Source organism: Balaenoptera acutorostrata, chromosome 7 (assembly GCF_949987535.1).
Source record: "Balaenoptera acutorostrata chromosome 7, mBalAcu1.1, whole genome shotgun sequence".
NCBI lineage: Eukaryota > Metazoa > Chordata > Mammalia > Artiodactyla > Balaenopteridae > Balaenoptera > Balaenoptera acutorostrata.
In genome coordinates, this window is record NC_080070.1 from 46419772 (window position 1) to 46433603 (window position 13832).

Here is a 13832-nt window from a genome sequence, read left to right on the forward strand (position 1 = left end):
AGGGAATCTTTGTACACTGTTTGTGGGAATGTAAATCGGTGCTACCACTGTGGAACACTGTATGGAGGTTCCTCAAAAAACTAAAAATAGAACTACCATATGACCCAGCAATTCCACTCCTGTGTATATATCCAAAGAAAATGAAAATACTAATTAGAAAAGATACATTCTTCCCAATGTTCATAGCAACATTATTTATAATAGCCAAAATATGGAAGCAACTTAAATGTGTATCAACAGACAAATGGATAAAGAAGATGTGGTATATGTATATAATACTACTCAGACATAAAAAAGAATGAAATCTTGCCATTTGCGACAACATGGATGGACCTGGAGGGTCTTATGTGTAGTGAAATAAGTCAGACAGAGAAAGACAAATACTGTATGATATCACTTATATGATAGAGGTAGGAGATTAAGAAGTACAAGCTACTATGTATAAAATAAATAAGCTACAAGACTATATTGTACAACATAGGGAATATGGCCAATATTTTATAATAGCTTTAAATGGAATAAAAATTTTGAATCCTTATGTTTTACACCTAAAACTAATATAATATTGTAAATCAATCATAGCTCAATTTAAAAAAAAGGGGGAAGGGTCTGAAAGAGGCATTTCCCTAAATAAAGATATACAAATGGCCTATAAGTACATGAAAAGGTGCCTGACATCATTAGTCATCAAAGAAACACAAATGAAAAACACTGAGATACCACTACATATCCCTTAGAATGGCTGAGATATAGAAAATCTGGAACTTTCATACACTGATTGTCAAAACGTAAAGTGATACAAACCACTCTGAAAATTTTTGGTAGTTTTTTTAATAAAGTTAAACACTCATCTATCTTATAAACAAGCCATTCTACTCCTAGGTATTTACTCAAAAGAAATGAAAACATATCTACACAGTGACTAGTACATAAACACTCATAGTTTTATTCATAAGGGCTCCAAACTAGAATCGAATAACCCAAATGTCCATCAGCTGGTGAATGGATAAATTAACTGTGGTGTCCTCGTATGATGGCATACCATTCAGTAGTAAAAACAAATGAACTATTGATGAACAACTATGTGGATGAATCGCAAATCATTATGCTGAGTAAAGAAGGCTAGAAAAATAAGAGTACATTTTGTATTTTATATGTGTGTGTGTGCGTAGGCAGATACATATAAGTGTGTATACCTAGTGTCTAGTTTAACATATATGTGCATGTACCTATGTACTCTCTATATGTGTATATACACATGCACATATATATCTGCTTTATGCCTCTCTAGTTTGCATTTTCTAGTTATATATATGTATGAGTACACACACGCACACACACACATATAATAAAACCAGAAAGACATAAAGCAAACTATCTAGACGTAAAGCAGATCAAATGTTGCCTGGGGCCTGTGGGTAGAGGAAGAGATGAGCTACAAAGAGGTTTGAGGGCAATGGAAATGTTCAGAACCACGACTGTGGTGGTCCTTCCAAAAGTTTTACTCAACTGTTAAAACTCATTGAAATGTGCAACTTTTAGGGAAGCGGTTTATTCTATGCGAATTCTACTTCAATGAAGTTCTTAGAGAGAATAAAAAGATCAGTGTTTGGCAGGGCTTCAGGAGCAAGAGGAATGAATAGGTGGAGCACACGGTACTTTAGGGTGTTGAAACTATTCTGTCTGATACTGTTAATGGTGGGAACATGCGAGTATGCATTTGCCAAACCTCATAGAACTGTGCAACATGAGAGTGGACCCTCAGGTAAACTATGGACTGGAGTGAATGTAAGGTATCGATGTTGGTTATCATTTGTAACACATGTACTGCATTAATGTAAGAGGTTAATATTGGGGGAAACTGCAGTGGGGGAGAGGGTATATGGGAGGGTATACTATCTTCCCAAGTTTTCTGTAAACCTAAAACTGCTCTAAAAAAGTCTATTAAAAAAAGTAAAATACCTATATCCAACATGTACTATGGATTATCAGTCCCCCTCCTAGGATTAATTTCAAATTAATTTTTTCTTAAAACTTGAATTCAATACAGAAAGGAATGCTTTACTACACTTTCAGTTTCTTTGGAATTTTTCCTGTGAGTTAATTTTCCAAATGATACGTGCATTCCACATATCATATTCCTAATAAATGATATCCTTAATCTTTAACCTTCATTTATTCCTCATAAAAAAGTCCGCCTAAAAGACTCAAGTTAGATTCAAAATGTCACAACCAATTAACTGATTTTGGTTAGAAATGGCAAAGAATAAACTAATTTTTCTTTCCATTTTTCACTTCTATCCTTTTTTCTCCATGGGGTGTCCCTGAAAGGGAGTTTCGGACCTTGGTAATTGAGATGGTGATGGCTACGGATATGTCCTGTCATTTCCAGCAAATCAAAGCGATGAAGACTGCTCTGCAGCAGCCAGAAGCGTGAGTAGGCCTGTGACATCATGTGTTTTCATAGGTGTTTGACCTCGTCCTTGTCCATGTCACTGTACCTTTAAAGTTTGTCTCCTTCAATATGACTTTACTGAGTGATCTCATAAAATAATGATGCTTGGAGGAGAAAGCATGAGGATTGTACCTATCACAGATATATTCTCATTAGGGTTGAAATAACAATTTGCCCCAGTAACAATCTGCCCCAATTAGAATTTAAAATATTTCCATCAGAAACGAAATTATTGAAGATCCACTCAATGCAGAGGCAACAAATAAAGGTCAGTGAGTGACTCTTGGATTCTTGTTGTCTTTTTAATGATGGCAGTCATTCCAGAAATGGTTTTGAGTCAGTTTTTGAGGTGTCCAGTTCAATAAACATGGAGACCTTGCTGATGAAAATCCCAGTTGTAGGATGAATTGATGATTATCCCCTAGTTCAGCCGCAGTGGGGTTTGAGATGGGAGAATGGAAGGGATTTTATTTTTTTATTTTTTATTTTATTTTTTTTTTAATTTTGAATTTTATTTTATTTATTTTTTTATACAGCAGGTTCTTATTAGTCATCCATTTTATACACATCAGTGTATACATGTCAATCCCAATCACACAATTCATCCCACCACCACCACCCCCCGCCGCTTTCCCCCCTTGATGTCCATACGTTTGTTCTCTACATCTGTGTCTCTATTTCTGCCCTGCAAACCGACTCATCTGTACCATTTTTCTAGGTTCCACATATATGCGTTAATATACGATATTTGTTTTTCTCTTTCTGACTTACTTCACTCTGTATGACAGTCTCTAGATCCATCCACGTCTCTACAAATGACCCAATTTTGTTCCTTTTTATGGCTGAGTAATATTCCATTGTATATATGTACCACATCTTCCTTATCCATTCGTCTGTCGATGGGCATTTAGGTTGCTTCCATGACCTGGCTATTGTAAATAGTGCTTCAATGAACATTGGGGTGCATGTGTCTTTTTGAATTATGGTTTTCTCTGGGTATATGCCCAGTAGTGGGATTGCTGGGTCATATGGTAATTCTATTTTTAGTTTTTAAAGGAACCTCCATACTGTTCTCCATGGTAACTGTATCAATTTACATTCCCACCAACAGTGCAAGAGGGTTCCCTTTTCTCCACACCCTCTCCAGCATTTGTTGTTTGTAGATTTTCTGATGATGCCCATTCTAACTGGTGTGAGGTGATACCTCATTGTAGTTTTGATTTGCGTTTCTCTAATAATTAGTGATGTTGAGCAGCTTTTCATGTGCTTCTTGGCCATCTGTATGTCTTCTTTGGAGAAATGTCCATTTAGGTCTTCTGCCCATTTTTGGACTGGGTTGTTTCTTTTTTTAATATTGAGCTGCATGGGCTGTTTATATATTTTGGAGGTTAATCCTTTGTCGGTTGATTCGTTTGCAAATATTTTCTCCCATTCTGAGGGTTGTCTTTTCTTCTTGTTTATGGTTTCCTTTGCTGTGAAAAAGCTTTGAAGTTTCATTAGGTCCCATTTGTTTATTTTTGTTTTTATTTCCATAACTCTAGGAGGTGGATCAAAAAAGATCTTGCTGTGATTTATGTCAAAGAGTGTTCTGGAAGGGATTTTTAAAAATGGTGATTTGTTAAAAACTCTTATTGAGGTTCTGTAAGTTTGGTCATCATGTGTTTGGATCCTTTGGGTTTACAGAATTGAAAAGCCGAAAGCATTATCCCTGATGTTGCACACGGCAGACATCAGCCATCCAGCAAAAGCCTGGGAGCTCCACCATCGCTGGACGATGTCACTCCTGGAGGAGTTCTTCAGACAGGTACCTTGTTGCTCTGCTAACCACGCCCCCACTGCTGTCATCCATGGACATATCCTGAATTTTATATTTCAGCAACATTGTGATAAAGACTATTGCAATTACAGTCATCTTCTTTGTGGAGGGAGGGTTCACAGCTTTTTTTTTTTCGTCTCCTGGTCATGTGATTTTTGAATCTCACCTAAATTCTGATTCTTGGAATGTTATGATATTTCTATCCTATGCCAAAAAAAACAAAAACAAAAACATTTCCTTGTGGCAGTCTTTTGTCAAAATGTCATCTGAGGAATGCTTTTAATTTTGGGGGCTGGGGGGTTGGTGACCAAATGGCAGTCGCTTTAACTTGCTTCTCTGTTATAATTGGCTGGGTTGTTCCTTTCTAGCAGACAAACCCATGTTGTCAAATTCCAAAGCCGGGTGAGGCAATTTGAGGTCAAGAAATCACTAGAAGCTACTGTTCCAATTATATTTAAACTTAGTACATCCTAAGACACAGGTTGTGTTTTCTACAAGAATAGTGAGAGTCTTTAATGAGGATACATTGCTTTAAATTTTTTTTTAAAAAAAGGTGCATAGAAGTAGAGAAATAAAAAGGTAAATAAATGCATAGCCCAAGACTGCTGTCTTCTCAAACCCAGACATGTATGCGAAGCTCATCTCAAGAAGAGCTGCCATTAAATATCTGCTTCGAGACATGAGGTCCTGAGGTTGAAGGCAAGATGACATGTAGATTGTGGGACCTGAATTAACAGTTAATTCAGATTAATACAGTTAATTAATTAATTCTTGTTAATTTACTGAGGGAGGTTACAGTACGGATTCAGAGACCTCTGAGATTCCATAAAACACTACATATTAACAACAGTCTCAACTTTGTCCTCTAAACTGACAAGAGGTGTACTCTTTCACTGGTTACTCAGATTTTTGGAAGCAAATTACTCTTATGATTACTCTTATTCTTATGATTCTAGTTTGAATGGAGAAATTATAGAAGGCATTTCTGTGTTTGTTTTTTTCCTTCTGAAGCTGCACACAATATCCAGTAACAAAGTGGGACTAGAGTTAACAGAATATTAGGCAAAGTTCAGAAGGCCCTTTATTGGAATTTTTATTCCAACTGGTTTGTGGTCTGGAACTAATGAAATCACTCCTCTGGTTCCCAGTGGTCTCATCTGTGATTTGTTTTTTAGAAGGTGGGAGGATTTAAAGGAAGGTTGGACCAGATTTTTTCCTTAGTGTCCTTCCCACATTAAATGTTCTACAATTCCTTCATTCTGTCCAAGGGTGCACATCAACACGTGCACACACGTGTGCCCCCTTAAGCTGTTCTATGAATACGCCAGCAGGTACCTTATTCAGCATATGGCTGTTTCCCTTACATGACCACTGCTTGGCCTCACAGAGTAGTTCTCAAGGGGAACCTAAGGGCGTGAGAGGAACTAGAGCTGTACAGGTGTGGCCATGCTGTATATACAAGAATGACTGCAAAATCATCCTTAATCGAGGACTAATTTTGAGCCATTTCTCCAGAAGTTACTTTTCTAATATTAATGAAAGAATTTTCTCCAAATCGCCACTTCCCTTATCATATGCTTTTTTTGATTATTGCTTTTGTAATAATACTCCCTATAACTAGGAGTATTTAATCTATAGCCAGAGGTAAATCATCACTAACTCCTCATATAAGTTTGAGGTATTGAAGTGATTCCATTTTTTAATTGTGAGAGAGTGAATATGAGAAATTACTTAAATATGTGAACATTTATTCCCATTAAAGAAAAGCTTGTTTGCACAAACATAAGGTTGAATTGAAAGAAAATGTACCAGAGGCAATGTGAAAATAAGCATATTGAATTTCTTGCCAATTGGGAATGGAATGTTATCTCACTGGACTGGAACTATTTTTTAGCAATTATGATTCAGTAAATTATTTTTATTGACTTAATATTTTAACCCAGTGCCATAAGCCGTGGTAAGTAACCCATGTAGGAGAAATGTTGCCTGAGTTCTTAACTATAGATTTTAAATTGGACAGTTCAAATGGGAAATCTCAATGGGACTGTAGAATCTTTGAAAAAATTACATTTAGAAGTTGGGTTATATTTCAAAATAAGGGCATAGCCTCAGTGCTGATAGACCAGACCGTCTATGCTTTGCTAAAAGAGTAAGCTACATCTTCAGTTTTACAACCATTTTTTACAAAATCCAAGCCACTGTCTCAAGTCTTTTACAATGAAATATTGACTTTAAGGAAGTATAAGTTTGCCTCTTTGGTGAATACATTTTGAGATTCATTTCCTTAGTATTGCTGTATATTTTTCAAACATCTCCTACAATTCTTTTAATTTCCTCTGTGTTTGTGGTTGTTTCCCCACTTTTGTTTATTTCCTATATCAGTGTTTTTTTCCTTTCTTCTGTATGAAATTAGCTAATCATTTGATTATTTGCTAATCTTTAGCTAATCTTTTTTATTTTATGATGTCAGTTACTGTTTTCATTTTTATTAATTCATTTCTTCTGCTTGAGTTTATTTTGTTCTTTTGCTAATTCCCTGAGTTGGATGCTCAATTCAATTATTTTCATTCTGCTTGTTTGATATTAGAAAATATAAGGCTAGGAGTTTGTGTTATCATGAATCTCGTAGGTTCTAATATGCAGTGTGTTCGCAATCCTTCTTTTCTAAATATTCTGTAATTTGGGTTTTGATTTCTCTATTGCCCAAAAGTTGCTTCAGATGGAGATGTTTGTTTATGTAATTTTCCAGTGGTAGTTTCCTTTGCCTTCTACTTTTGTAATTAATTTGTGGCTTATTGAAATTTGATCAAAGGATTTTTTTCATTGTTTGGATCTTACTGTGAAACTCATTTGTCACCTACTATATAATCAATTTTTGTGAATGTTCATGGCTCTTGGAAAGTAGGTTTATTTTCTACTTGCAGGGTATAAAAATCAAAGAACACCAAGCACATCCACCTTATTAATTATGTCATTTAAGTATTTTATATATTATTTTAAAAAATTTGATCTATCATGGGCTGACAGGTGTTTCTATTATTTTCATTTTCTATGTGGTATAGTTTTTGCTTCATGCATGTCGATTCTGTGTTATTTGTGTTCTTGGATATTCATAACTGTTAGATTTTCATAGTTTACTGTATGTTTATCATTATAAAGCCCGCTTCTTTGTCTTATCTAATGCTTTTACCTAGAATTCAAATTCGGCTCATTTTAAGAAGAGACTCTTGGCTTTGCACAACTTTCTACTTTAACCTTTTCAGAGATGCTTTGATTTGGGTGTGTCTTTTAAACACTGTATATAATTGAGGTTTTTTTATGAGTCAATCTAAGATTCTTTTATTATTTGAAATCAGCCATATTAACATCTATTGAAATGACAGGCATCTTTGCTCTTAGGTGCTGTCATATTTTATATTATGATTTCTGTTTGTGTGGCTTCTTTTTAAATCTTTCACTATATTGGTGGTACCATCTGCTTTGTTATGTTTTTATTTCTTCTGATGACTTGGAAGTTTTATATTATGTTCTAGTGGCTAAGTTGATAATGAAAACTTTACATCCTCTATTTATTTAGATAGTATCTATTGCCTCCCTGCAATAGTAAACTTCTACCTCCTCTTGCTGCTTCCCCAACACCTCGTTGTAACTTGCTTAATTCTTGTAGTCTGTACCTTTGTTATTTAAATAGAGCTCTATTCCTTTATATATCAGGTTTAAATGGTATATTTGCACCCCCATTTTTTTTTTGCACCCCCATTTTTAACGCATAAGAAGGACAGCACTTATTCATAACTCCCAACACCTTTCCCATTTTCCTTTCGTAATATAACTAATTCCTTGTTACTGTTTGTTGGCTATATTATTTCTAAATTCTTAATATTTTCTAAGTGAGCATTCTATCTCATGTACTATATGCTGTTTACAAAAAACACAACCAAAACAATGTGACCCAAAAAGTGGAAAATAAACAAATTTGGCAAAGGCATAATTCTCCAGTTGTTCTTGTCCTGGCTCTATTCAGTGCTGGCACTTTGGCCATGGTTGATCCATTCATCTATTGGTTGGTCAAAGTTGTTCCTTGAGTGGTTTCTTCTAGAAGTGCTAAAAATCACATTTTTGTGTGTTTGCAAGTTTTTCTACTGCTGTTATAGTTGGGTCACAGTTTGCTTGGGTAAGACTTTTTTTGAATCAAACCTTCTTTCCCTGAGGTTCTTTTTAGATTTTGTTCAAATGTCTTCCACCTATGAATGTTGTTATGGAGAGGTTGGAGGCCATGCTAGAATTACTTCCACGTCTAGGTGATATATCTTTTTGCTTATGTGACCTAAGGATAATTTCTTTACCTTTGAAGCCCAGTGACATTACTAGGATATATTTCAATAATGATTGGTCTATAATAGCTTTTCTTGGGACCTGGCATGCTCTTTTTCTGTATAGATTCAAGTTACATTCATTAAATCTTTAATGATTTCCTTTTCCATTTGTTTTATTTGTTTCCTTCTTTAGGAAAAACAGTTATTCATATGTTGCCTCTCTTATTTTTCTTCCATGTCTGTTATTTTCCTTTAAATCTTCTTTAACTCTCTGATCAGTGGTATTTTTTTCAGTCCTGAACTCCATGTCCCTTAATGTGTTTTTATCCAGAATAACTCTCCTTTGTGTGGCTTCCAACACAATCTTCATTTATATGATGGTTCTGTTTTTCTTTTCCATATCTTCCCTGAGCTCTGCTAGCTCCTGGTTCCCTAAGCCCTGGTTCTTAATAATTTCAGGAGTTTCTTTCTGATCATGGCAGTATGTTTGGTCATCACTTGGTGGCACTGTTTTTTCTGGTGAATGTTCCCTATCTGTTATTTTTATTTTTCTGTTCCTTTATTAATTTTTTTTCTTTTCATGTGAAGTATCTTTTCATAAGTTTTTTTTTTCTCCTGGTCGTGGTGATAGTGCTGCTTCCTCTTTCTCCCCCCCTCTTTCTCCCCCCCCCCTTTCTCCTCTCCCTCTTCTCATTCTCCTCCCTTCTTCCTACTTCTTCTTCTTCATTTTATTATTATTTACCATCTTTGAGTGAAATGCATTATTTTTTGACCAACTATTTGCAGGAGATATGTGCCAGGGAGAAACTGGAACAGCAATATTCTAAGTTCCATGGTTTATTATGAGGCTTCTATGACACGGGGTGTGTGTGTGTGTGTGTGTGTGTGTGTGTGTTAGCCTTTACTTCTTCCTGGTCAACAGTAGGCAACAGTTGTAGGACTGCTCACAGTTCAGTCTCTGTCACCCACCCACTCTCTTGCCATGCTTGTGTGTTTTCTCATTCAACATTTTCTTCTCTACTCTTCCTTGGAGCTAAATAGGGTGCAGAGTAGCTCCTCACACCAGCGCTTACTCTCTCTGGTTTTCCCATGTAATGGATGTGGGGTACTTTTCTATCTGAGTGAACTTTGGAAACCTCTATTCTTCAAGCTTTATCTGAGGTCTGCAGCCATAAGCCTCTTCTCTGGGCATCTTACCTCACCCCTCCCGGATATTCACAGCATTTTGCAGCCATTCCTCATGTAGTTTTGATTTGAGATTACAGATTTCTCCTAATATTCATTTGTGTTTCTGTTGTTTGTCATTCTCCTCTTTTGAGAAGATAATTTCTGAGAGGGAAGAGCAAAGATGTCTTTACTATACTTATCTTAAATCCAAAAATCATAATAATTTTCTCATACCTCATATTTGTAACTTCTTCCTCTGGGAAAGAAGAATGTATATTGCTTCATTTTGTTCAACTTGATGCTTTTGTTGCCTCCCCAATCAAATACCTTTTCTTCAGTCTACCTGGAAACACTTGCTTGAGATGTCACCTAACAGTCTTTTGAAGCTCTTGCATTGAGAGATGCCGTCTGCCCTGTGAACTTCCAATACAGAAAGAACCTTTGTTTCTCTTAATTGGTTTGCTGCTTACAGATAGCTGCTGTAACAAACAAACGCCCACATGTATAACAGTACACATAAAATGGAATTTTATCACCCACTCATGTAAAGTACTGACAAGTGTTTCTTGATTGGCAGATGGTTTACAATAAGCAGGGATTTTAGATCCAGACTCTACCATCTACATGGCTTCCATGGTGCTTATCTACATCAAGCCAGCAAAAGAAGGGAGGACATAGAAACATAGGCATAGGTGATTTTATAGGCCAGAACTGTGGTGGAAATACATCCCCTCTCCTCCTGCTTTATTATCTAGCACAAACTGGCACAGATTCTGGGAATCATAGTCTAGCTGTGTGGACAGGAAATGGAGGGTGGTGGTGGCTTGTGAACAACTAACTGCCTAATTGCTCTCCCAGCTTGCTTGTGATAAATGTCCAAGTGACCAAAGGAACTTGAGTGTTTCTAACCAAATTCATCTTTTCATTCATTCAACTAACATTCATTGTGTTCCTTTTGTAGATTGATTCTGTGACCTTATCAGTCAGTTATCTTAACCCCTACCACAAGAATGATAGTTATTTATTTTTCTGCACTGTCCTGGAAGAAAAAAAAATGAGTTCCTTTAAAAAAAAATCATTTGTGCTGACTGAGACTTTCCCCCTTTTTTGAAAATATGGACCTCTTTAACAAAGAGGAAGGTGTATGAATAATTCCACAAGGGCCAGTAGTTAAAGAGTTGTACAATATTGTATCAGTCAAGCTGGATTCGCCTATAGAAGTACATTCTTCTGTATTACTTTCCGTGTATATTTTCCAATTTATAAATGTATCTGTCCTCCAGAGGGAATTCAGGGACCACTATCTTAAAATAGGTTTTTAGTAGTTGGTAGTAATAGTTAATTAAATCCAAAAGGTGTAAGTGATGTGTGGATGTGGGTATGGACAAGTCCATGGGATAAGAAGTTGCTTAACATCATGCACTTTTTCAGTAATAAAATCCAAATTAACGCATACAGCTTAATAGTCAAGTGGTTAGTGTTCTTCTAAGCCACACCCATTAAAATGCACCAACAAAACAACTTATATCCCTGCTTCATAGGGAATAAGAGTGGGTTTTATTTGTGTTAGCTGAGCTAGCCCACTAAATCAGCTACACAACAACAATTTATGTTATAAATCCTCTTCCTTCTCGTCACACTGCCCAAGTAGAAATAGCTTTGGAGTAAGTTATTTTCATCATGCCACTTGAGAGATAGAGCAGCCCTCAGCAAGGCGTACTCAGAAACAGAGGAACCATTGTGTCCCATGGGCTGTTCATACAGGAAAGAGTACAGAGGAACTAAGCCACTTCAGGACTGTTCCTGAGACCCTTGGATGTCCCCAGCGCCAATTGTGACCCCCACTATTCAGCTTCCTCAGGCGCCCATTCCTTTTCCTTCTTTTCAATAGATCTTAAACGTGCATGTGAACTAGCATCCTTTCTCTTTAGTAACATGCCTTAGAAAGAAAAAGCATTCAGTTTTTGAACTTTGGTTGTCAAATTAGGTTATTACTCTTTATTTACTATAGGTTCACTGGCGATATTTATTATAATCAGAGTGTAACAATTAGATGTAACAAGTTCACTAAAAGTTTCTCAGATCTTCACTTAGATGGTAGAAATATCTACTGGGAAACAATAATTGTTATTTTAATTTATTTATATACATTTTCTCACTTAATCTTCATTGTTACTTGATGACATAGGGATTATTATCCCACATTTGAATTGAATGTGTGGGACTTCCCTGTTGGTGCAGTGATTAAGAATCCGCCTGCCAATGCAGGGGATACGGGTTTGAGCCCTGGTCCGGGAAGATCCCACATGCCACGGCACAACTAAGCCCGTGCGCCACAACTATTGAGCCTGCGCTCTAGAACCCGCGAGCCACAACTACTGAAGCCTGTGCACCATAACTACTGAAGCCTGTGTGCCTAGAGCCCGTACTCTGCCACAAGAGAAGCCACCATGGTGAGAAGTCTGTGCACTGCAACGAAGAGTAGCCCCCGCTCGCCACAACTAGAGAAAGACTGTGAGCAGCAACGAAGACCCAACACAGCCAAAAATAAATAAATAAATTTATAAAAAAAAATTGAAATGTGGAGAGAGAATATAAACTTCCTATGATCACACAGGTGGCGGGAGCAAGGCCAGATTCAAGCCCAAGTCAGTAGCCATTAACCTGGGCAGATTCTTTTCTGTTAAATTGAATCAGCACAACTTTGCGGCTCTCAGAAGGGTGACACATTTTCCCTTTCCTCTGGGCGTGTGACTGAAGTATTACGCTCTGGTTCAGAACGGTTTTTAAAAATCATCTCCATCATTATTTAGACTTTCCATAGCACTTGCTTATTATAGTCTTGCTTTTTGGTGAGATTGAGAACATATTGGCCAGAGAATCATGTTTTATTATTGTCTAACTTGATAAACACAAGCAATTATTTACTCCGCTTCTTTTTCGTTCCACTTTTCATCATCACTGAGCCCTGCAGTGAAGACCCCAGAAGCACTTATTCCAGTTGTGTATGGCTTTAGGTAGCACTTGGAGAATGAGTCCAAATCAGTCCAGTTAGAATTGGTGTCTTAGACACTCCCCACAACTGGGAGGGGTTTGCTGGCTCAAGAAAGGCTGCAGGTCAGCCCAGGGCAACTGGAGAACGTACAAGAATTCTGACTGCTGTGTTGGCTCTAGGCCACAGGACGTGTTGCTTTTCTTATTTTCCTTGGGGGACCTATTGTTGTCTGATGAGGCTTTCTATACAACAGCATGCACCTTTGCAGTTTGATGGAATGATTGGACCCCAGAGGGCTTCAGCCTCTTGGTGTCTTTTATGCAGAGGAGCAGGGCCCAAAAGGACGTATTACATAATGTAATTGGAATAATTAAAATAAAGACCAGTGGCCTTTGTGGCAGCTGAAGTTGTGAAATAAAATCTGGGCAGCTCAGCCTGTTGTTGTTAATTTACTTTGACCTCCTGTTTTTCTAGGGTGATAGAGAAGCAGAGCTGGGGCTGCCTTTTTCTCCTCTGTGTGACCGGAAGTCCACCATGGTTGCCCAGTCACAAGTAGGTACGTGTTTGCCAATCCATTGGATGGAACGAGAAACCAGAGAGGAGTGTCTGGAAGTAAGCTCAGGTGCTCCCGGTGATTCTTCAGCTGGGAACCTGGCTCCATTCTGCTTGCTGTGCTCATGGCTTTGGCTGGTTGGGCTGATGGAGCAGCTCTCCCCATCCTTCTCCCTGGAGTGTAGCTGGTTCCCAGGAAGATTAGACAGTGACACTCTGCTGTCTCCATCATTCCCTGCCAAGAGAAAAAGGGACCTTAACACTAAGGCAATGACAAGAATTAGTGGTGGGAAGCCCATTCTATTTCAGTCTCTCCATTCTGCATGCAATACCAGAAGTTTCCTCAGTGATGCTTCCTCTGGCCCTGTTTCCAGGACAGCACCATTTCCTGGATGACCCTACTTCCAGGAATGGCTCTTTAAAAATGTTTCCTTCCCCTTCCTTCTTTCCTCCCTTCCTTCCTCCTCTCTCCCTCCCTCCCTCCTCCCTCCCTTCCTTCCTTCCTTTAAAAATAAATTTAGCACCTTTTTT

General features: G+C 37.5%; 1 protein-coding gene across 16 annotated transcripts in view; it reads left to right on the forward strand.

The window, feature by feature from the left end:
* PDE1C (phosphodiesterase 1C) overlaps positions 1 to 13832 on the forward strand; it is a 509328-nt gene that overhangs the window by 427125 nt on the left and 68371 nt on the right. For all 16 annotated transcript variants that reach the window (XR_009008777.1, XM_057549584.1, XM_057549586.1 and 13 more), the window contains 3 exons: positions 2332 to 2433; positions 4139 to 4259; positions 13224 to 13305. Coding sequence is in view for 15 of the 16 variants with exons in the window: in XM_057549584.1 (XP_057405567.1) it covers positions 2332 to 2433; positions 4139 to 4259; positions 13224 to 13305 (305 nt within the window). In the remaining variant the exon portion in view is untranslated. The remainder of the gene's footprint in view (positions 1 to 2331; positions 2434 to 4138; positions 4260 to 13223; positions 13306 to 13832) is intronic.